Below are 21767 nucleotides of genomic sequence, written 5' to 3'. Positions count from 1 at the left end.
CTGTTTTCAGAGAGACCATATTTTAAGGAACTATTTGCAATTTCAAAGTTAGTAGCAAAACTAGAGCTGGAAAAGTTTAGCTAGAAAGTTTTATCCAAAGAACAGTATCCTTGAGCATTCTGAGCTATGAGAAATCCTTGAAGATATTTGGAGTTTAAAAAAAAAATCAAGCATGTTAAGTAAATTTAGTCGATAAATTACATCAAAAAGATTTTAAACATACTTTAACAGGGAGGATAAATCCAGCACCATTATCCTCATGTCCACCATACCACACAATTACTAGAATACTTGTGTTTTTTAAAATACTGCTTTATACTTTCACCGAATTTTTTCATGTATTAGGCATAGTTTAAGGTGGTTAGAAAGCCTTGCCAGACGTCTAGTTTGGTGTTCTCATAGGTGTGGTATAGAGCACATGCAAGCTTCTCAATAAATATCTGACTGAGTCTACCTCTGATAAACAGGACAGTGACTACAGGTAACAATACTGTAGCGTGCATTTGAATGTTGCTAAGAGAGTAGATCTTAAAAGTTCTCGCCACACACGCACACAGAAACTGTAATAATGGGATGGGACAGATGTGTGACCAACCTGACTGGTCATCATTTTACAACATGTGCACACATCAAGTTGTTACGTTGTACACCGCAAAATAACATAACGTTATATACCAACTAGATGGCAATAAACCTAGGGAAAAAATCAGTGTTATATAAAAAATCACTCTCACGAAGTTGGACCAGAACTGCTGTGAAGCAGCGGCCGATGTTCTGAGAAAAACAAGATGCAGAAGCCTGAAGGCAAGTGGGGGTGAGCGGCGGCAGCCCACAGGGAAGAGCTGAGTCCCACGTGGAGGCCGTGGAAGCCACCGCTCGGGGTCGGCGTGTGGCTCTGCCACTGCTGGGCCACCTGGCCTTGTGCACGCTACTGAAACTCCGTGCTTCGGGGTCCTCATCTGTGAAACCGGGACAAGTGTGCCAACTCTACGGGCTGTTAGTGAGGATTTGGGTGAGCGGATCCTGGTTAAGCAACGAGTACTGAGTCTAATAAGCCAGTTCAGTAAGTATCATTTTTCACTGTCATCATAATGTTGACAGTAACGTTCTCCTGTTTTCCTGTCACGCGCCCCGACGTATATGCTGTCTTTGTGTTTTCTATCCGCGAGGTTGGATCACAGCTAGAGGTAAAGAAGGCTCGAACGGCAGCCCGGATTTCACAGGGTTCAGAGGTACATTCTGAGCCTGTGCTGAGCCACGTGACCTTCCACCTAGTCCCCTTCCTATAAAGCTCTACTGTCCCCCTTCCCCTCAACAGTATGGGCTTAGGAGTCACTTACAAGCTCCAGTCTGGGAAGAACCCTCCTTCATTCTTTCATTGTCACAGGGTTATAAATTCCTTCGTGAAAATAAAACTCGAGGAAAGACAGTAACGGGAGCACGGCTCGCTGACCAGCGTGTGCCCCTTCCGCACCAGCACGCGCTGCGGCTCGCTCTCCCGCCACGTGTAACTCCTGCAGCGGGGAATGGTGGTAGAGCAGGTGGGCTATGACGGCGAAAGGTCAGAGAGACAGGTGTGACGACACTGACGGCCACCTCACGAGGAGCGACAGCACTCCACTCACCTTGGAGCAACGAAACGCGCAGGTGTGGCCCCTGGTCTGGCCGAGTGAACCGAACACAAGAACCAGGAGCGTGACCAGCTCTGCACTAGGGATATTTTTTTCTTGAGGAAAATATGAAAGGAGGTGATGACATATCTAAGGGACAACAGCACTGTACTCAGAGGCCTATGTAACTCGTGTTGCTGAGATGTCTTCTAGATTTTGTCTGGGCAAAGGTTCCCTAGAATTCAATCGATTGATTTACAAATACCTATAAAATTGATTTTCTTCCCTTTTTATATTTAGGAATGAAAAAAGATATAAACTGACATTTGCCTTTTTATTCAGAAAAAAATGGAAATATTTTATAAATGGTCTTGTTACCCAGATGTTACCTTAGTGATTCTAATTCATATCTTGTTACATACCACGTATTTCTTTTCTGAAGAACTACATACAATATGTGAATGAAGATTATAGTATATAAACCATGGGTATCTTATTCATTGATTCAACGATTACATAAATGATTAGGCACTTGACAAAAATATAGCTTAAAACTTAATGACATCTAGCAGATACCTGACGGCCATTACAAAAGACAAAGTATTTTAGGACAAAAGTGAATACCTGGAGTGAGAAGCTGTTTGGAAATAACCTGAATTCATCTCTTCGAACACAGCTGCACAACAAAGAGTAGAGGCTTTCTGGTAGCCAACATTTATTATTACTTAAAGGCTAATTTGCAGATCATGTTGCAATAAATAGCCATTAAGAAAGATTAAATGGTCCAAGTAGAATATGAGCTTATTCTTTATTATAAGCCAATAGTCATCTTCGCTCATTGATAGAAAGAATATTTTAGTTCTTAGAACATAAACGTCAAAAAAAAAAAAAAAAAGACAGAAAACTCCATCAATCTTGCATAACCTAAATGAATTCAGGAGGCTGGAGGTTACAATTTTCTCATAAGAATTCATGACTAAGAACCATAAACTCCAGCTAACCAACTTTGATTCTTCCACATCCTACAAATGGCAGGCATTTCAAAAGGGCTCTTTCAAGACTTATACACATCAATTATTCCCTAACAGCATCCCAAGTTAAAACAGGCTGCCAATAGTTGGTTTGCTGGCATAGCGCCAAAGGCTCTGAATTTTGAGAGCAGTGAAAAGACTGAATATTTTGAGAAGTAGGCCTTAATGACGAGAGGTGGATTAGTCAGATCTGGTCAAGTAATAAGGCCAGAGTGGAAAAAAATGGCCTAATCATTATGATTCTTTGGGTATTTATGGTAATACACATGAATCATGATGAACTCGCTGGCTAGTAAATGCAGAGGTCTAAGTGCTTCGATAGGATTTCCACAGGAATTCACCGTTAATTAGCGGGATCGTTATTTGAAAGTGTTACTGAGTCATCTTAGCGGTTGCGCAGCCACCCCCCAACACTGGTCCTTCCCGGCTGAGGGCAGTTAATGCCGTAACGAACTGGCCATTAACTCTAGTAACTGATTTTGTGGGAATTATTGCACTTATAAAATACATTCAAGAGGCTTTTTTTCTTTTCTTTAAAAAAAAATGCAGCTGTAGTTCAGCTGGAGCAGCTGAAGGAGGAAAAAAAAATCAGCTCTCTAGGCTGCTCTCACAATCGATTTTCTGCCAATTAAAGGGCAAACGCATGCTGATGGATTTTGAATTTTAAACTGTCTTCAGTTTTTTCATCTCTGAAGTGATTAGTAAAAGCACCATTTAGCCACTAATTTTGTAAGACACTTGGGATTTTCCACTCACAGTTCAGTCAAGCAGAAATATGAGTTCTGAACACCAGAACTCAAAGCCAAATTTCCGCTTCTGCAGTAGACCCAGCCCAACACTTTGTAAAAACAGAGTGAGAACACAAGTTATGGGCCACGTTATTAGCCAGATTCTCATTCCCTTCTACACTCCATGTCTTGTTCAAAGTGGAAAACTCCCTTTGAAGTCACAAAGGCTCTGTGAAAGATAAGAGAAGTGGGAATGTAAGCGCCCCCATGTTCAAATAGAGTCGGTGATACATCACCCCTAGAAAGTCTACGTGGATACAACACAGTTCAAAACTCACAAGTGTCTTGATGTTTACAACAGAGTGAGGGCCCTTAAAGCTCTAGCGACACAGGCAAAAACACCACTTAGAAGAGAGTTGCCAGTTACTGAACACATACTTTGACTATATTGGAATATACTAAAAACACACGGAAGGTACGTTAGAACATCTTTGGTACACATTTCCATATAATTTTATGTTTAACTTATTAGGGTCATACTAGAGATACATACCCAGTCTGATTACACAGCCTCAGTTAAACCTTGAATTTAGAGAAACCAATTTTTAAGTCTGCAACTATTTTAGACTGTCTTTGGTTCTGTAATATAATAGGTTCATTCACAGTCAAATCAAACAAAGATGTGAGGTGAATAGATACAAACCAAGAGCTTTTAACCATGAGTTTGGGAGGGGGGGCGGGGGCAGGGAGAATGACAACTATATAGGTTACAATGATCACTATGGAAATAGGTGTCACGATAATTTTGTAAAACAATGATTCGTGGATAAATGATTTTTATTTCATATTATTTAATTTAAAAACCACAAGAAATTGAAATTGTAAATCTACTGTTAAGCTCAATAGCTCTGTCACATTAAAAGGCATTTGCTAAACAAGTACTTTAAAGTCCAACACTTTTGATGCATTTGCATTTTTTGTATGTACAACTGTACATGTTGCCATGTAGTTTATTTTTCGTATCTTTCAACGTGTTTTCAGTTATTTTATTACTTGTTTGTAGCATTCTTTTATCACATCCACAGCATACCACAACTTTTGTAATACACCCTACAAACACGCGTACTGGTGGTGCAAACGATAAGGGCCGAAACGACGCCCTGCACAATGACCGCCTTCCCGCTGACACGTCCCCAATGCCCGCTTAATGTGCTTCGGTCAGCTTGTACCATTAGACATGGAGACACCCCGGGCAATATTCACACACACAGGATTGGAACCAGCTGGTGATAGAAGAATCTTAAGAAAAAAGGCTTCTTGATTTAATTGGGAAAACAGGAGGAAGCATAAATTTTACTGCCATTAATAACTTCAAGCAATCTTGATATGACTCTACCTCACGGTGACGGCTAGACATGTGCTTTTGGTTAAAGTGTTTGCCACGTCTAACCCCTATTGTTTGCTCACTTGATCAGGTAAGAAAATGCAGGTTTATTTATAGGATAATGAGGCCTATTAAAATTGAGAAACAGTGCAGTAGTCTATGAGGAGCTGCTTTTTGAAACAGATGTGTGAAATTCCATAACAGTTTTGTAATAAACAGGTCCAATGAAGTTATTAAAAAAAATCTACTTTAAGTTTCTTAAAGAAACCATCATAAAGGCAACTGAGATTTAAAAAAAAAAAAAGATGGAAAACACCTCCTAATTGGAAAACATTATTCTGACCGTTTCCAATTTTTCATAAACAAGTCAGAAAAGGCCATTTACAAAATAATGCTTTTTTCATGACATAAAGACAAGCTTTATTTCTTCACTTTATGATGATGCTTTTGACAAATTAAAATTTAAGTCATATTAATATATAATGAAAAAGTAAATTTAACATTATGCGGGGAATTTCAAAGGTGTGTAAAACGACTATTTAAATTTTCTTTTAGGGACATATGGCAGAATGGTCAAAGAAAATAACTCTTTATTTTTAAGTGATCAAAGTTTAGAGTCCAACAATATCTGCTCTGGCAATCTCCAACAATAAAGGAAATCAGACTTGTCTCAACCGGAAGAAATCAAAAATTTATCACTTAACTCTTGACCTGGTCTGACTCCCTACATGCTGATAAAATCTTTCCACAGCCTTGGAAAATGCCCTGAAACCCAGATCACCGAGCGGAATCTAGATCGAGATGAATCAGGTGCCCTTCTTCCTCTCAAAACCATTCTGGGTCTCCTCACAGAACACAGCGACATGTATATGAATTTAGAAAACCTTGGAAACTCTATCTTCCAGGGAAGAAAACATGGTCTAACATTACTCTGACTCCAACGTGGGTTCTTTATGAAATGATTCACGTGGAATTGTGAAACAGGCACAACGATGTGCTATTGAATCTAGGAATCCGAATTTTTCTGCCATAAAAAATAAAACTAGTTCATTTTTTAATCAGCCATGCAAATCAGCATGGACTCACAACCCTCAAACTTAGAAGAATCGAAATTTATACAGACAGGGATTTGAATCAAGATCTGAACTATGGACCAAACCTTCACACTGGTCTGCTCGGCCCCGTCCACATGTGTCTCACTGAACGGTGCAGCTCTGCTGATTAAGGGGCAGCCTTAGGAAGGGCGTCTGAGCTAGTTACATTTTTAAGTTAACTTGCACACAGATTCATAAATTATATCTTAAAGTGCCTGGTACAAGTTAAGCACTTGATGAATATTTATTGAGTATGAGATTGACCTTTAGCTATTATAATTATTATAAATATTGAAAAGCTTAGCAACATCTCTAAGTAATACTACTAATTGCTCAATTTTTTAAGAAACATTCTCATTTCTGCTCATAAATAAACTTAGAAAGTATTGTAAGGCAGGGTAATTTGTGATGCTGGCTTCAACATTATACAGACTTTTGAATACTTTAAAAGAACAGTGTGCTCATCTGTTCAAACCCATCATTTCAAACTATCTGTGGTGTAGGGCCAGGTTTTTATTTTTCCTTCCAATACTGTTGTAAAGTATGAAAAAAAATGAAATTAAATAAGAGATATGCAAGACAAGTTCAAAATTTCTATTATTATATTCAGCATATATAAAAATATTTGATTAAGTTGCTACAAGTATCTGAATGTTCATCCTCAATTTCTGGATTTACTCGTTACAGACCAGTAACAAACAGTTTATGGATCACACTTTGAGAATCACTGTGTTAAAAGATTCCTGTCCCAAATTTACACAATTCATGAAAGAAATCGATATCAGTGCTATGTCAATGTTTCAACAAACCCCTTATAACCAGGCCTAGAAATAGTCAAAACTATAAAGAAGACTTTTTTCTGCAAGGCTCAGTCCCAGAGCCTTCTCTTTCTTTTTCTTCCCCTTATCATAACAAATATCTGAGTAAGGCTTTCTATTAATTTTCTCATGATTCACACAACAATCCTATGACCTGAGGCCTATTCTGTCCCTTTATTTTTCTAAACAAGACAAAAGGCTCAGTGATGATCAGCTGGCCTTTCTAGTGTTACTCAGCTAAGAGTGAAGGGAAGGAGGAAGACTCAAGCTCAGCTCTTTTGATGTTCGTTGCTTTCACGCATTCCTTTCTTACACTAATCCATCCAGCCACCCAACAAGCAGTGAGAACCCAGACGTGCCAGGCACAGTGAGCACAGGCGTGAATAAACCTGACACAATTCCACATTTTCATGGAGCCCGTAGCCTCTGGGGCCTGGGGCATGGTGGTGATGGGTGAGTAGATGGTGAAAACAACAAACAAGATAATTATATGAAAGACAGATTATGTGGTGATTAAATGCTATGGAGAAAAATAAAAGGAAAAGGAGAGAGTGTCAGGAGCCAAGGGTTGAAATTTTAAATAACTTGGGAGTGAAGCTTGAAAGAGATGAGGAAATAAACCAAGCAAAAAAATAGGAAAGAACGTTCTAGGCAGCACAAACAGAGTGCAGAAGTCCTAAGGTAAGAGTGTGCCTTCTGGGTTCGAGGAATAGCAGGAAAGTCAATGTGCCTTCAGCAGGAAGAACAAAAGAGAGTTCTAGAAACAGGCAAGGAGGGGAGAGAACATATAAACTCGTATAGGCCATTATAAGGACTTTGGCTCTTCCTCTGAAATGGGAAGTAATTAGAGAGTTTTGAGCAGATAAATGAGATGACTTAACTTAAATTTTAATAAGATCACTCTGTGTACAGTATTAAGGAAGACCAAGGCAAGGGCAGAAGCACACAGACCAGTCAGGATGCTACTGTATTAAACCAGGCAAGAGATGATGGTGGCTGGGACCAAGGGTAGCATCTATATTTTGAAGGTACAGCTGACTGACTTGAAAGATTAGATGGAGGGTGGGAGGGAAAGAGAAGGGTCAAGGATAAAAGTTCCCCAGTTTTGCCCAGTTAACTTGAAAGAGGAAGCTGCCATCTATGGAGATGGAAAAAGACTGTGAAGATAGATGGTTCAGGGAGGGGTGGCAGGGGGTGGAAGTGAGAGTCAGGTGCTTAACTCTGAATGTGTTTAAATCTCAGGTACTTATAAGGCATCCAAGTGGGAGAGGGTTGTTTGGGTAAGAAAATCAGAAAAGAGGCTACAAGTATCTATCTTTTTATACCAATAGAGGCAGAATACTTAATGGAATGGATTGAGTCACCAGAGTAAGTAGAGATAGGGAAAAAGTCTAAGGCTAAGGCCTAGGGGAGGGCGTAGTCTAATGACAAGCACTGGGGAGATGAGGAGGAAGCAGACGGAGACCGAGAAGGCCTGGGGACGTGGAGGAAGGACCAGGAGAGTGCCGAGCCCTGGAAAACAAACGAAAAAAGTTAGAGGAGGAGAGAGCTGTACCGAGTGCTGTTCACAGGCTGACCTAACACGAAAGCTGGAAACTGCTGGACTTGGCAACGCGGAGGTCAGTGCACCCTGACCAGAACAGTGTGATGGAGAATGGGGTGGGAAATACGAAAGCCTGACTGGAAAAGATTAAGAAGAGTGTCTAACAGTGAGGGACGGAACTGAGAGAAAGAAGACAGGAGACAAGGGAGAGAAGAAGGAGAACAGACAACAGACTGAAAAGGACATAAAAAGAAACAGGAAATGAAGACGATTTTTTTGAGGCATTTTGTAGTAATGGGAAGAAAGGAAATGGGATGATACCCGAAGGGTGAAAGAGTGAAGTGAGAGTCAAAAAGAATTTTTACTAAGATAGAAATAACAGCATATTTGTATGTCAATGAGAATGATTACTCGAGAGGGGAAAGGTGATACAGGGAAGAGGACTGCTGGAGCAAGAGACCCGAGTGGACGCGCGCGCGTGGGCCGGGGAGGGGCGAGTTCCTCCATAATGATGGGAGGGAAGCAAAACAGAGGCACGGACGCAGGCAGGAGGGTAAGCGTGGCAAGCAGGAGCTCCTGGAAGTCATTCTCAGTGCAACGGGAAGCAAACGAGGCGATGAGCGGACGAGGACGAGGACGAGGGTGAGGTCGGGTTTAGGAGGAGAGCAGGAGCACGGCCGGAGGAAGTGCGGCGTGTAGGACTGCTGGGCAGCACGACGTCCCTGGTCAACTGTGCAGCGTTCGCTCTCTGCTGCTGTCCCTCTGTGCAAGGGCCTCGCATCTCGCAACCCTGCGCAAGTCACACATTCTCCCGCCCCCTCCACAAAGCCCCAGGGAAGCTGGTAAGAGTGACTCTAAGATACAAGAGGTTGAATACTCACATGTCCAAAGAGCAAGGCAAGAAATATAACTAAATGTCTAAATACTGGAGAAAATAAGGGTTATCCTAGGGAAATGAGAGGATTTGGGTCATGCCTAGAAATCCGAATATAAGATTAAGAAAATATACTTTGGCAAAACAAAGTATGTCTTCTAGCCGGATTTAGGCAGCTAATTTTACACTCCCGGTGAATTATTACTACCAGGAGTGTTTTCATTTAATAGAAATTAAAAGCTTTAGAGGAGTGCCCTCATTCACTGGTTTTCACAGTGTGCTCTGAGGACAGCTAAAGGGGACCCGTAGAGCCACTATTTTCATAACAATACCAATATATGACTTTCCTTGTTTTCGACTCTCTTTCTTTTATAAAAGGCTACATGACATGATATATATGACATATGTGATATACAATATCACAACAGATTGTTGAGTGAGATATGAGAGCCAGCTGTTGTCTATTAAGCCTGACTTTAAAGAGATTTGCAACATGTAAAACTACGCCACTCTTCTAAGGTTTGTTTTGGGAAAAAATTTACTTTTCATAAAAATATTTATGCCAACATGTAGCAAGCTTGTTATTTTTAAATGAATTTTTAATTTTTTTGTTTTAGTTTTGAATACAGTAAATACTCATAGATAGAAGTCCCTGTCATCAAAAGCTCTATGGGGGCCTTCAATAATTTGGTCGGAAGTGGGTACTCAGACCAAAAGTTTGAAAACTGATGCCCAAACCACTGAGTTCCCACATCTCCCAGGGAGCGGGGACGGGGAAGGCTCACGAAACGCAGTGGCGGTCACTGGCAGTGGCCGCCTGAGCCGCCTGAGCAGCGGGCTGGCGCTGCCTACTCTCTCGTAGTTTAACAAATGCAAAATTTCACGTATCTCGGATGAGACCTGTATGTTTACAAGGCCTGTTCCCCCAAGCTTAAATTCCTTTGAAAATCTGGTTAAAGACCTCAAAGCAGACATGAAAACTCAGAATATCACTCAATTTAAAATACATATTCATACCATTCACAAAAAAAAAAAAATCGTGTAAATCAACTCAAAATTGTCTAAAAGTTCACCAGTGGAATCTGGTAGTTTTTAATAAAATCACTACGTATGACTGTAATACACTGTCTCTGCGATGTGACATTTAAGCATTAAGCACGAACCAGTATCACGATGAACTAGGCACTTTTAAGAATACACTTCTGCTGCGTATTTCTGCTTGCTTCCATGCCAATCGTTCTCAAGCACGTCAAACAATACTGAGCTTAAGAAACATCCAGCCAAGGCAACTGAGAAGTTCAAAACCATTATTTGCCTGGTGCATCAGACAAAAAGCTAAGAAAACTTAGTTTTTCAAATGACTTTTGAAACGCTGCCAGTGCATTCCCCAGGGCACTGAGGAATACACTGTGACAAGGAATTTCCTTGCCATCTCCCAGCCCGGAATGTTCTGACATAAGGAAGCACTCTTTAGACGCATCACAGTCAAATGGCTTAAAGACTTATGACAGGGGAATATATATATTTTTTAAATGATCTGATTCTTAGATGAGCCAAAAAGTCTTTAAACACTTAAAAGTTAACTCAATATCATAAAAACCTGAACAAATTGTCTAACAACCGAATAAGTAAAGCCAAACTTTCTAGGTCTGATTCAATTTGCATATAATCACATTTGCTGAAACCATGGACTATGATAGGTGTTCCAGATGGTAACGTAAAGTTCCGAGGCATAAGAAACTATGTCAACTATAGGGATTAAAAAGAACTGAAAAGACTTATAATTGACACTGAACTAGGATCCTTATGAAACCTCAGGAAAATAACATTAAAAACTGAAACAAGAAATGAGTATTCTTGGTGTATTTAAGAAAACCAAAGGAATATTTAGATATAAGGTTTTCCAAACAAAAATTCTGAAATATTCTGAGACATACTACCATTCTCTATGCTTCAAAAAAGATCAAAACAATTCAAATCAATCAATTTCAAGGTAAGTGAAGAAAGAAAAATTCAAATAATGATTTCTAAAATTTCTTATTTCTCTTTATGTGTCCCTGGTCTCAAAGGAAAAAGTTAAATTCAAAATTCCTAAATGAAATGCTATGATAAAACAATATTAAAATAATTTTTGGTGATACTGCATTAGTTCTCTCAGAGCTTCATGTGGTAAAGGAACTAAAAAAAACACGATTTCTCCTCTAACTTTAAAAATTATTCAAATTGAAAAACCTTACTCAATTATATATATGTGTGTATATATATATATATATATATTTTTTTTTTTTTCAGTTATTCAGCAATTCTCACAACAGCAGGGGTCGCAATGCACTAGTTAAACGCCTCAGGATAAAAGAGAAGGGGATTAAATGTTCATATAGCACAGCTTTATTGGAGCCTGAAAGATTCATGATCCATTGTACTCTAGTTAAAGTAATCTACTATTAAGTATAAAAAGAGTTTTCAGTTATGGGGTCCCCAAATAATAATAAAGAAAATCTACTTAAAATCTCATAGCATTTCTCGTTGAAATAGCATCCCTCAAAATCACTTCTAAAAAGTTCTACTACCTGTATAGCCCTAAAAAAAAGTGCTTTTGCCTTTCTTGCATCTTTTAAAAAATAAGCAATTTCTATATGTAAAAAGCGTAATTCCTTAACTCAGTCGGTCATCTGTCAATGTGAACACATATGAAAAAGTTTATTTCTAATGGAAAAAAGCAAACTGATCACTCATGTTCTACTGCATGCTCTTTAATTCCCCCTCCATACTACAGTGAAGAAAATGCAGCCCAAATTCTTTAAATATTTGAATTACAAGTTTTTCTCATTCAAAAAAAGTCTTTCAATTCCATGTAATTATTCCAAGTACTTGCCAAAGAATAACCTAGAATAATTCAGATTACCAACTGTTCGACAAAATAGAAGTCCAACAGAGACATGATATTTCTGAAGGAAAGAAGTCTAATCAGTTCTTTTAGTTCAACTGAACATCAAAATCAATCGGACAAAACTCAATAAGTAAGTTGTAAGCAGAATAAAAAAAGTAGAAAAAATAGAAAATATAGTGCATTGCACGTAGAAACGGTAAATACTTCTTTGAGAAAATTTTTAAAAATTGCATATATTAAATAAAATGTATCATATATAGCATAAATAAAATATAATGTATATTAACACGCACATGGATATGCGTACATACATATACACATTACGTACACTTGTGTGAGTATTGGATTACAATGTGAAATATATCTTCCAATAGATTGGCATAAAAGATGTTTGAAAGTTTCTGCTCGAGGTGATTTACTTCCTATCTCTTAAAATCTATGTTCTCCATAATGCTTTTTTACTCCAACTTCTATATAATTGCAATGGCCAAAGATCACAGATATTAAATATATCACTGAATTACTCAATTGAGATATTTAGTTTGTGTTAGGAGTTAATGCTTTAATTTTGCACATAAGTAACATATCCACTAAAATGACCATTCTAATAATCACTTTTCAGAAAATCATTTATACACTAAACACAATTTCGTTGAACACAGCTGAGAGCACGATCAAGCAAGACAGGTTTCTTCACAGTCAAAAGTAATGTTGCAGAATATTCTGAGGGTACGAGATGGGAGGAGAGGTGGGGGGAGATCAATGAAAAAGGGCAAAGAGATTAAGCAGCACAAATGGACAGTTACAAAAGCGTCACGGGGATCTAGGGTATAGCATAAGGAATATAGTCAACAATATCGCAAAAATATGTAAGAGGACACAGGCATACTAGATTTATTGGGGTGATCATTTTGTGAGTTATATAGATCCTGAATCACTATGCTGTACAACTGAAACTAATATATTATTGTATGTCAACTATAATTTTAAAAACCTCATTGAATTGTACACTGTAAATATGTGCAACTAATTGTCTATTATATTTCAATAAAGCTGTAAGAAAAAAAAAATGTCATGAAGTCCATGTGATAAACATCACTAGGAAGAGAACCCTTCGGGCATTCATTTGGAATTCATTTTTAACAAAATATACACTTCCAATAAGTTCAGTTGTCGGCTTCCAAGACCACAGGAGATTAGAAATATATCATTAAAGGAGAGGAAAACTACTCTTAAAAAACTGCTACCGATACGGAAGAAATGAGCAGTGACAGCCAAGGACAAGGGGGGAAACAAAAACTATATATAAAAACTAAAAATACATGGCATTCGGGGGAATAGCAGAGCACAGCAACGTCAGCAGCTTTGTTTAATAAATTACAGCTACCCTCACGCAGCCCCGGAGCCCAGGCTCTCTGGCTCCAAAGCCTGTGGTTTTAACTACGTTACACTGTTTCTCAATAAAAATTTAAATTATGTTCACGTCATTAAGGTAAATTTAAGAAAATATTCAAGAAAGATGTAATCAATCTTTAAAAGACCTTCATATAAAATGATTAAATACCCTTAATGGTATAAGCCTGGAAAACTTATCAAAAAGACCCATTTCTGGATAGCTATTGTTTGTATTCTATGTAGTTTTATAATCATTTTACATATGTATAATCTCCTAACATTTACTGCATTATCTCATTTAACTCTTCTCTATTAATATGTATAATTATTACCTCTACACCAAAGATGAGAAATCTGACATACGGGTTAAGTATTTGTACAATATCAAATAGCTAGTCACTAATGAAGTAATATGAAAGTCATATAGTCTAGCTCCATAATTCTAATTTTTAATCAATGTGCTCTGTGTTACTACATTTGCTAGATATACTACATACAGTAGTGTTTGCTATAACGTCTCAGAATGTACTTTTTAAAGAGATTCTAGTTAATCCCAGAAACCCAACTAAAATTCAGAAAAACTGAAAAATGCCTTTCAAGATCATTAAGCTGCTTGCTCTCTAGCAGTCCAATTCTAATCCTTCTGAGCATCTGCCCGCTCCCTTAAATTCAGCATGGCCACGTGACTTGCTTTTAGCAATAGAAATGTATATGAAAATACGTGTCACATCAGAGTGGAAGCCTTTAAGTTTGCAAGTCTCTGTTTTCTCGCTCCGTCAGTCTGCGTCCTTGACTGATGTTAATGTGAACCAGCACTTTCTCACCCGTAATGAGCATATAGTATGAGCAAGAATAAGGCTTTGCTGTATCTGAAGCTACTGAGATCGTTTATTAATAATCATAGCCTTGTCCTCCTGACTAATACATTTATTAGACAGGTTTTTCCTGGGAAGTGATGGATAAACAGGCCATTTCGAGACATGATAAAGTTTACAAAATGGTTATGTTCCAAAAGTTCATATTGAATTAGTTACTTGGAATTGAGAACATGTTTTTTTTTCCATAGGCTCACCTTATAAAGGGCCTACAGAAGCTTATTAAAACCCGTAATTTAAATGAAAAAGTAGAAAATAATAGTACCACTAAAATAATTAAATTAAAAGAATGCGAAATAAATAAATGTAAACTTGTAGACATTTTGAAGTACTTTATAGAGGTGAAGGCACTGTTCTCTAGCATACACTAACTTCTCTTCAGTGCGTACCTCCCCCCCCCCCCCTTCCTTACCCCTGGAGTGTCGGTAGATATTCTCTTTGTTTGCTATGTATGACTGCTATTCTTTGCATGGGTTGTAAGTGGGCTGTAAAAGAGCTAGTAAGTAAAATATTATGTATGAACATTTGAAAAAAAGAAACTGCTTAAGTTAAAATACAAATGACTTGTGAGCAACAAAAGGGTAGAGGAAGAGTATGACAGACTGAATCTTTAGCTGAAAAGGAATGATTTTAGGGCCCACTTATTAGTCCTCAGATAGATCTAAAGCTGTTATAAGTTTATAAATGAATATTAGTTCTTACATGGGAAAAAAGCTAAGTTGTAACCAACTTCCTCTTTGCTTTTAATAATTATTCAAATCACAACACCTTGTTGTATTTTTTCCAATTTATTCTCCAAAAAATATTTTATGTATATTTTTTAGGAATGTTATTTAGCCATCATCTACTTTATTCACCATAGAAAGACAAGCCAAGAAGTCACTAAGGCAAACTGACCATAAACATCTCAACAGAATTATCTTGCTTCATAGATATTAGATGGCAAAGAATAAACTTTAAATCGTTCAACTACTATGCCACTACTGTCAGTAACTGTTACAAAATATTTGACTATATGGAGAAAGCAATTAAATGAGAATGAAATTGCAGTACTGTAAACAAAGGAACAGTCTTAAAAGATGAGTTAAGAATTTGTTTTCTGGTTAATAAAAGTAACAGTAGAGGGAAAGAACAGGTAGACTGGCACTGAGGCATAAACGAGCTTGTTTAGGGAACTGTAAGGGGTTCAGTATGGGCACAGCATAAAGTGTATGCTGGGGAGGAGCAGGTACCTATAAAGACAGACAACGAACGAATCGTAAAAGGTGTCTGATACTCTGCTAAGAAGCATTATGTATGAGCACAGAGGAGTTAACACTTGAATCCACTCTTGCTAACAGCTTAAAGAAAATAACGTATTATAAACTCAATCCTCTAATACAATATTTTCTAACTCATGCTATACAAAAATACCCTTTATTTACTTAATGACAAAAAGGCTCCCCAAATTTGTGTGGTTGTCAGTAGTACACTAAAAGCATGGCAGGATTTGAGAACTTAAATCTCTCTGCTTTTAAAAACACTGAAGAGGAGACAGTTCCTCTTCTTTCCCGGCAGCCTTTCCACAGCTTCACGGGGGTGAATGAGACCAGAGTTAGCCTCTCCTCTGCTGCATTCGACAGCACCATGGGAATCCTGGTGCATGTCACTCTTTATTCACTCTGTTTATTTTTAAGTTCCCAATCAAGGAACATACACAGATTAATTTTTGTTAGCTGACTTTTCAACATTGAGCTCAATTTACCAATGATGCTGGAAATTCCAAGTAACACTAGCATCAGTTTTCAAAAAACATACCTAGGAGTGCGGTGAGTTTGGGAAGCAGTCCAACTTGAACCATCTTATTCCTCAGCCCTGTGTCAAAGGAGAGGTTTAGCAAAAGTCGGAGGGTGATATTCAGGAGATCTTCATGCTCACAAGGTATCATTTTTACCAGTTTTTCAACAATATCCATTTCCACCTATATAAAATAATATTACAAATGCAGTGAGGTTCTGTTCCACAATAAAATAAAAAAGATTACAAAAGTTATATTTTTACTGTTTTTACCCATATATACATATATATATAGTAACTGTGTTAAATCTATGTCCTCAGTTTAATCTATAAACTACTCCGAAATCAAAATTTTGAAAATATATATTCCACACCATCCCTTCTTTGCTTCATTTAATAGCATCAACTAGAAGACAAATTACATTGGGTTCTTGAAAACACATCATTGACCACCACCTACTAAGGCCAGGCCCTATTCTAGAGCAAATAAGATCTTGTCTTGGCCTTTGAGAATTTCACAGTCTCAAAAGAGGGCAAACAAATGCAACAAATATTAAAATACAGTGTGGTAAAAATGGAATGCACAAAGTGCCCCAGAAGCAACACTGGAAGGAAACACGAAGCTACCTAGAAGAACAGAAAAGACTTCAAAATAAAAACAAAGTTCTTAAAAGTGTAATAATTTACTCTATGGTTTAGAAAGGCAATGGCGACCTAGGCAGAAGATAAAACCCGTGGCTAGGCACGCGGGCATGAGAGAGCTTGTCTGGGTGCTGCTTTGGTGTGGCCGCAGTATGAAGGACATGCTAAGGAGTGGCAGGAGCTCATAAAAATAGACATTGAGCAGATCGCAAAAAGTTTTTCATGCTCTTCTAAGACATTTAACATATTCTAAAGGCAGTAGAGTGCCTGGAATGACTTTAGGGTCAGAGGGTAATATCGTCAGATCAGCAGCATAAAGATAAATACGTCAGTACATATATACAAATATATGTACATCCACACACAAAGACAGACACAAAAAAAATGAATAAGGGGCACAGTATAGGTAGAGATCAAAGACAAACACTGAAGAATATACTGCATTGTGATTAGGGTTTGTCTCAAAAAAGAACAGAAAGAATGAGGAGGAAAGAATAATTTGAGGGGTGTTTAGGACACATGGCTAAAGCATTTGAATGAGAGATGAAGAAGAAGCACTGAAGATGACCTTCGGGTTTGGGGCTTGGTCACTCTGTCGAGGGTCCCAAAGACCACCCCAGGTTCAGCGATTTGCTAGGACTCAGCACACTGCTTGTGCAAACAGTGCAGGCGCAGTGAACGGCCCTCATCACTTAGGGGACAGAGGAAACTCTCCAGAAGTCCAAGCTCCCAGACACCAGGCCAGGGCCAACCCTGTGAGGAGGTCTGTCTAAGCACAGCAGAGTCAGGGCCCTCTTCTACAGTCAGTAAGGTGAGTGTAGGTGCCACTACCTAAGAACTGTAAATTGAAAAATAGGTGTATGACGAGGAGAGAAAAACTTATCTTAATTTATGTCATGTTTAATTTGAGGTGAAATTCAGTGGATCTCAGTGAATATTATAAAACTCAGAAGAGAGCTGAACTGCGAGTGACAGTTAAAACTCTAGGACAAGGATCAGAAAACTGTGGCTAGCGGGTCTAACCTGGCCTGACATCTGACTTCATAAAACCTGAGAGCTAAAAATGGGTTTTGCCTTCTACATTTTTAAATTATTGACAAAATTTAAATACAGAAGATTTCACGACACATGAAAATTATTTGAAATCCAAATTTCAGTTTCCATAGAGTTTCACTGGAAGATGGCCCTGCTCCTCTGCTGTGGGCTCTCCCTGGCTGCGACCACGATCCAAGAGCAGAGCTGAGCAGCCGCGACAGGGACAGGAACCGCAAGGCATAAAAGACTGGCTCTCCGGCCATGTACAGAAAGCCTGTTGACCCTCAGTTCTAGAAAACTATAAAATTCAAAGAAAGAAAACTCCAGGCCTGGATGACTTCTTCGCTGGTGAATCCTATTAAATATTTAAGTAGAAATAATACCAGTTCTACACATGTCCAGAAAAACTGGAGAGAAAATGCTTCCTAACTCATTCTATGAGGCCACAGTTACCCTAATAGCAAAACCAGACAAAGACATAATAAGAAAACTATAAACTAGTAATCCCTTATAAACATAGGTACAAAAATCCTCAACAATATTTTATCTAATCAAATATAGCAATAAATAAAAAAAGCAATATATCATGACCCAGTGGTGTTTGTTTCCTGAATGTGACTGGCTCAGCACGGGCACGTCAATCAGTGCAATTCCCTCCATCCACAGTCTGAGAAAGAAAAACCACGTGATCGTCTCAATTAATGTAGAAAAGGCACTTGACAAAATCCAACATCCATTCACAATAAAAAGTCTCAGCAAACTAGAAACAGAACAAAATTTAAACTGATAAAGTATCTACAAAAAAAACCTAGATAACTTTAAACTTAATAGTAAAAGGCATTGCTTTCTTCTCATGATCAGTAACAAGGCAGTAAAGTCCGCTCAGAGAATTCCTTTTTAACATCATAGGAAAGAACCCCTCTCTAGTACAATAGGGAGAAAAAAGCCATGCAAATTAGACTGGAAAAAATACAACTTTCTATTTACACATGAGACTTATCTATCTACTTAGAAAATCCCCAAGAATCTCCAAAGAGCCAATACAACTAAAAAGTGAATTTAGTAAGATCACAGGACACAAAGTAAATATACAAAAGTCAACTGTACTTCTATATACTATTAACCATGACTGATGTAGACTTATTGTGGTGATCATTTTGTTATGTATATAAGTATCAAATTTCTGTGATGACTACTAGAAGAGGATATTATATGTTAATTATTCTTCAATAAAAACTTCAACAATGGGAAACTGATAATTTCTTTCTTAAAAAATCACAATTTATAATGGTAAAACATTTAGGTATAAATCTAACAAAACATGTACAAAATATGTATGTTAAAAACTACAAAATTATGGAAGAAACCAAGAAAGACCTAAATAAGAAGTATACCGTGTTCATGGATTGGAAAATCCAATATTGTTTATATATTGAATACTCCCAATAGATTCAAAGCAATCCCAATCGAGTTTCCAGGATTTCTTTTTAAAGAAGTAAGACTGGCTGATTCTAAATGGGAATGAAAAAGTAAAGAATCTGAAACAGCCAGAATAATTTTTAAAAAGAATAACATTTGAGGCTTTATACTATCTGATTTCAAAACTTACTATTAAAGCTAAAGTAAGCAAAACAAGTATCAGTAAAAGCACAGACACATGGATCAATGGAATAGAAGAGAGAAAATGCAAAAATAGAACCACACATAAATAGCCAACTGATTTTCAACGAAGGTACAAAGGTAATTTCAATATGGTGAAAGGCATTTCAGGAGAGAAAGAATAGTACTTTCTACTAATAGTACTAAAACAATTAGACATCTGTATCAAAACATGAATCTTGATCAATACTTTGCACCACACGCAAAATTAAATAAATAAATAAATAAAAGGATGCAGCACAGACTAAAACAAGAGCAGAAACAACACAAACCCCATAAAACTTCTTGAAGAAAACAGGAAGAAATCTTTGTGACCCAAGTTAGGCAATGACTTCTTAAATACAACACCAGAATACATTCCATTAAAAAAATTATTTGATATAGTGGACTTCTTGACAATTAAAACTTTCTACTCTTCATAGGAGAATGAAAAGACAAGCCATAAAAAAGGAGAAAATATTTGCAAAACATGTAACTGGTAAAAGACATTAAAAAAAAAAAAAACCTCTCAAAATTTAATAAGAAAATACACAACCCAAGGCATACATATCCTCTGTCGTTACCCTTAAAATCATATTCTGACTTATTCCCTTTTTATTGTGTTGTATTAATATGGAAACTCAATTTAAGTCATTAAAGATTTTTTTTTTAAATAAACTAAATTTCCTTTAAAATAAACAACTCTAAAAAGCAAGGTCAGTATTAGTTCACATCAACAGTAACATGAACACATTATTTAAATAAATAATACAGCCTCACAAATAGATCAGCCCTCCCTCCCCACCACTCCTTTTAAATAAAACTGCCACAGGCTTCATCTGTTACTAATTATATTAAGTAATATTTTGCTTTTGAAAAAGCTACAGTATAAAGTGGTGTTATAGAAAACTTAATAATAAAATGACCTGGAGAGTTTTTTTTTTTATTAATTTGTATTTCCATCGCAGAGAATGGAACGTAAAAATGCGTGAAGTCCAATCAGATAAAGACTAGACACAGCCTTCTAATCATTTCTTTCCAGTTCATAAAAGCCCAATACCAAAAGATAAATTTAGTAATTGTCTTAACATGCAACGCTCTCTCAATTCTCTAGCTATAAAATGGAATTTATAGTTAATTAGTACTTTCATTAAATGTTCTATATAAAGTGACCATGTATCAAAAATCTATCAGTAAATTTATTTCAGCCTTTAAGTCATTCTTTTTGCCCTGGAAGTGGAGAGCAAGTAGGACTACCTGGAGATATTTCTTTGAGCAAATTACTTAACCTTTCCGACCCTCTGCTACTTCATCTGTAAAATCAGGAATTAATTCACGAAATCTAAACAGGTAATTTTTATTCTATCTTTATGTATTTCTGTATTATGTATATTTTTCAGAAAAGGAAATAATATACGGTCAACTCGTATGTCTCAAAGACGACTGCATCAACACAGTGTAAGATGGCAAACAGCCGACTGTTGCAATTAAAACAAGAAATGAAGAAGGCACAAATAAAGAGGCATAAACGAATACGCTCACACTGGAAATAGGAAGAAGGGTACTGAAGAAGCACAACCCACGGCAGTGGCTACTAACTGGAAGGGTAAGTGAGAGAGAAGAGACTGGGCTAAACTGTAATTCCACATACTGATGATACCAGAAATGCAGGAGAAACAAACATGGGAAAAAATAAAGCCAGATGATTCTAAAACCCAATCTTAAGCTTATATTATTTTCTATATATTACATTTAATATGAAAAGACTCATTCTAAACAATATTAAGAAAAGGTTTTTATCCATAAAGCTTCAATTATCTGGAGTACTAACAAGGAACGTTATATTTCCTAACGAAGCCATTTAAAGGAGTTACTGCTATTATATGATTTTCCTTCAGAATCATCAGAGTAAGGGGACAGATAATGTGTTTACTTTTTATAACAATATTCTAACTTAAAAATAGCAAACATGGACTGTTTCAACGTGAAGTTACCATGTCATTTTTGTTCTCCATAAAAATGCTGAGTTTCTTCAAGAACGACACAACCAGAATCAGCAGCTCGAAATTGTCGCGGTCGAGGGCCTTCACCAGCATGTGGACTATGCTCTTGTTCCGCATCTTCAGCTCCGTCCGCGTGTCTTCTGCAAGGTTCAGCAGCAGGTAAAGAGCCACTAGAGGAGGGCGGCAGATACAGCCAGGTGACCGGCGTGTTGAGCCAGCAGTGCGACCACCCTCCCGTCACCAAAGTAACACATGCAGTACCCAGAAGAGAATACGTTATTTTGAAATTTTAACTGGTTATTAATTCATCCATTAGAAAACATTTATTGCTATTGAGTGACATGTTATAAAAACATGATTTATGTAAAATAATAATCATATGATATTAAGGACACAATAACCCAAATAAGACAATGATCTCTACCCTCTTG

At 37.4% G+C, this 21767-nt stretch overlaps 1 protein-coding gene across 6 annotated transcripts in view; it reads right to left on the bottom strand.

Annotated features, from left to right (window-relative positions):
- The window catches only part of KIFAP3 (kinesin associated protein 3), a 124377-nt gene that overhangs the window by 61043 nt on the left and 41567 nt on the right, over window positions 1–21767 (bottom strand). For all 6 annotated transcript variants that reach the window (XM_016148625.2, XM_036234677.1, XM_016148628.2 and 3 more), the window contains 2 exons: window positions 21328–21506; window positions 16040–16202 (listed from right to left, as the gene is read on the bottom strand). In XM_016148625.2, coding sequence (XP_016004111.1) covers window positions 16040–16202; window positions 21328–21506 — 342 coding nt within the window. The remainder of the gene's footprint in view (window positions 1–16039; window positions 16203–21327; window positions 21507–21767) is intronic.

The sequence above is a fragment of the Rousettus aegyptiacus genome, unplaced genomic scaffold (genome assembly GCF_014176215.1).
Source record: "Rousettus aegyptiacus isolate mRouAeg1 unplaced genomic scaffold, mRouAeg1.p scaffold_m13_p_17, whole genome shotgun sequence".
Classification (NCBI taxonomy): Eukaryota; Metazoa; Chordata; class Mammalia; order Chiroptera; family Pteropodidae; genus Rousettus; species Rousettus aegyptiacus.
Note: the sequence above shows the minus strand (reverse complement) of the source record. Positions and strands in the feature narration are given on the sequence as shown.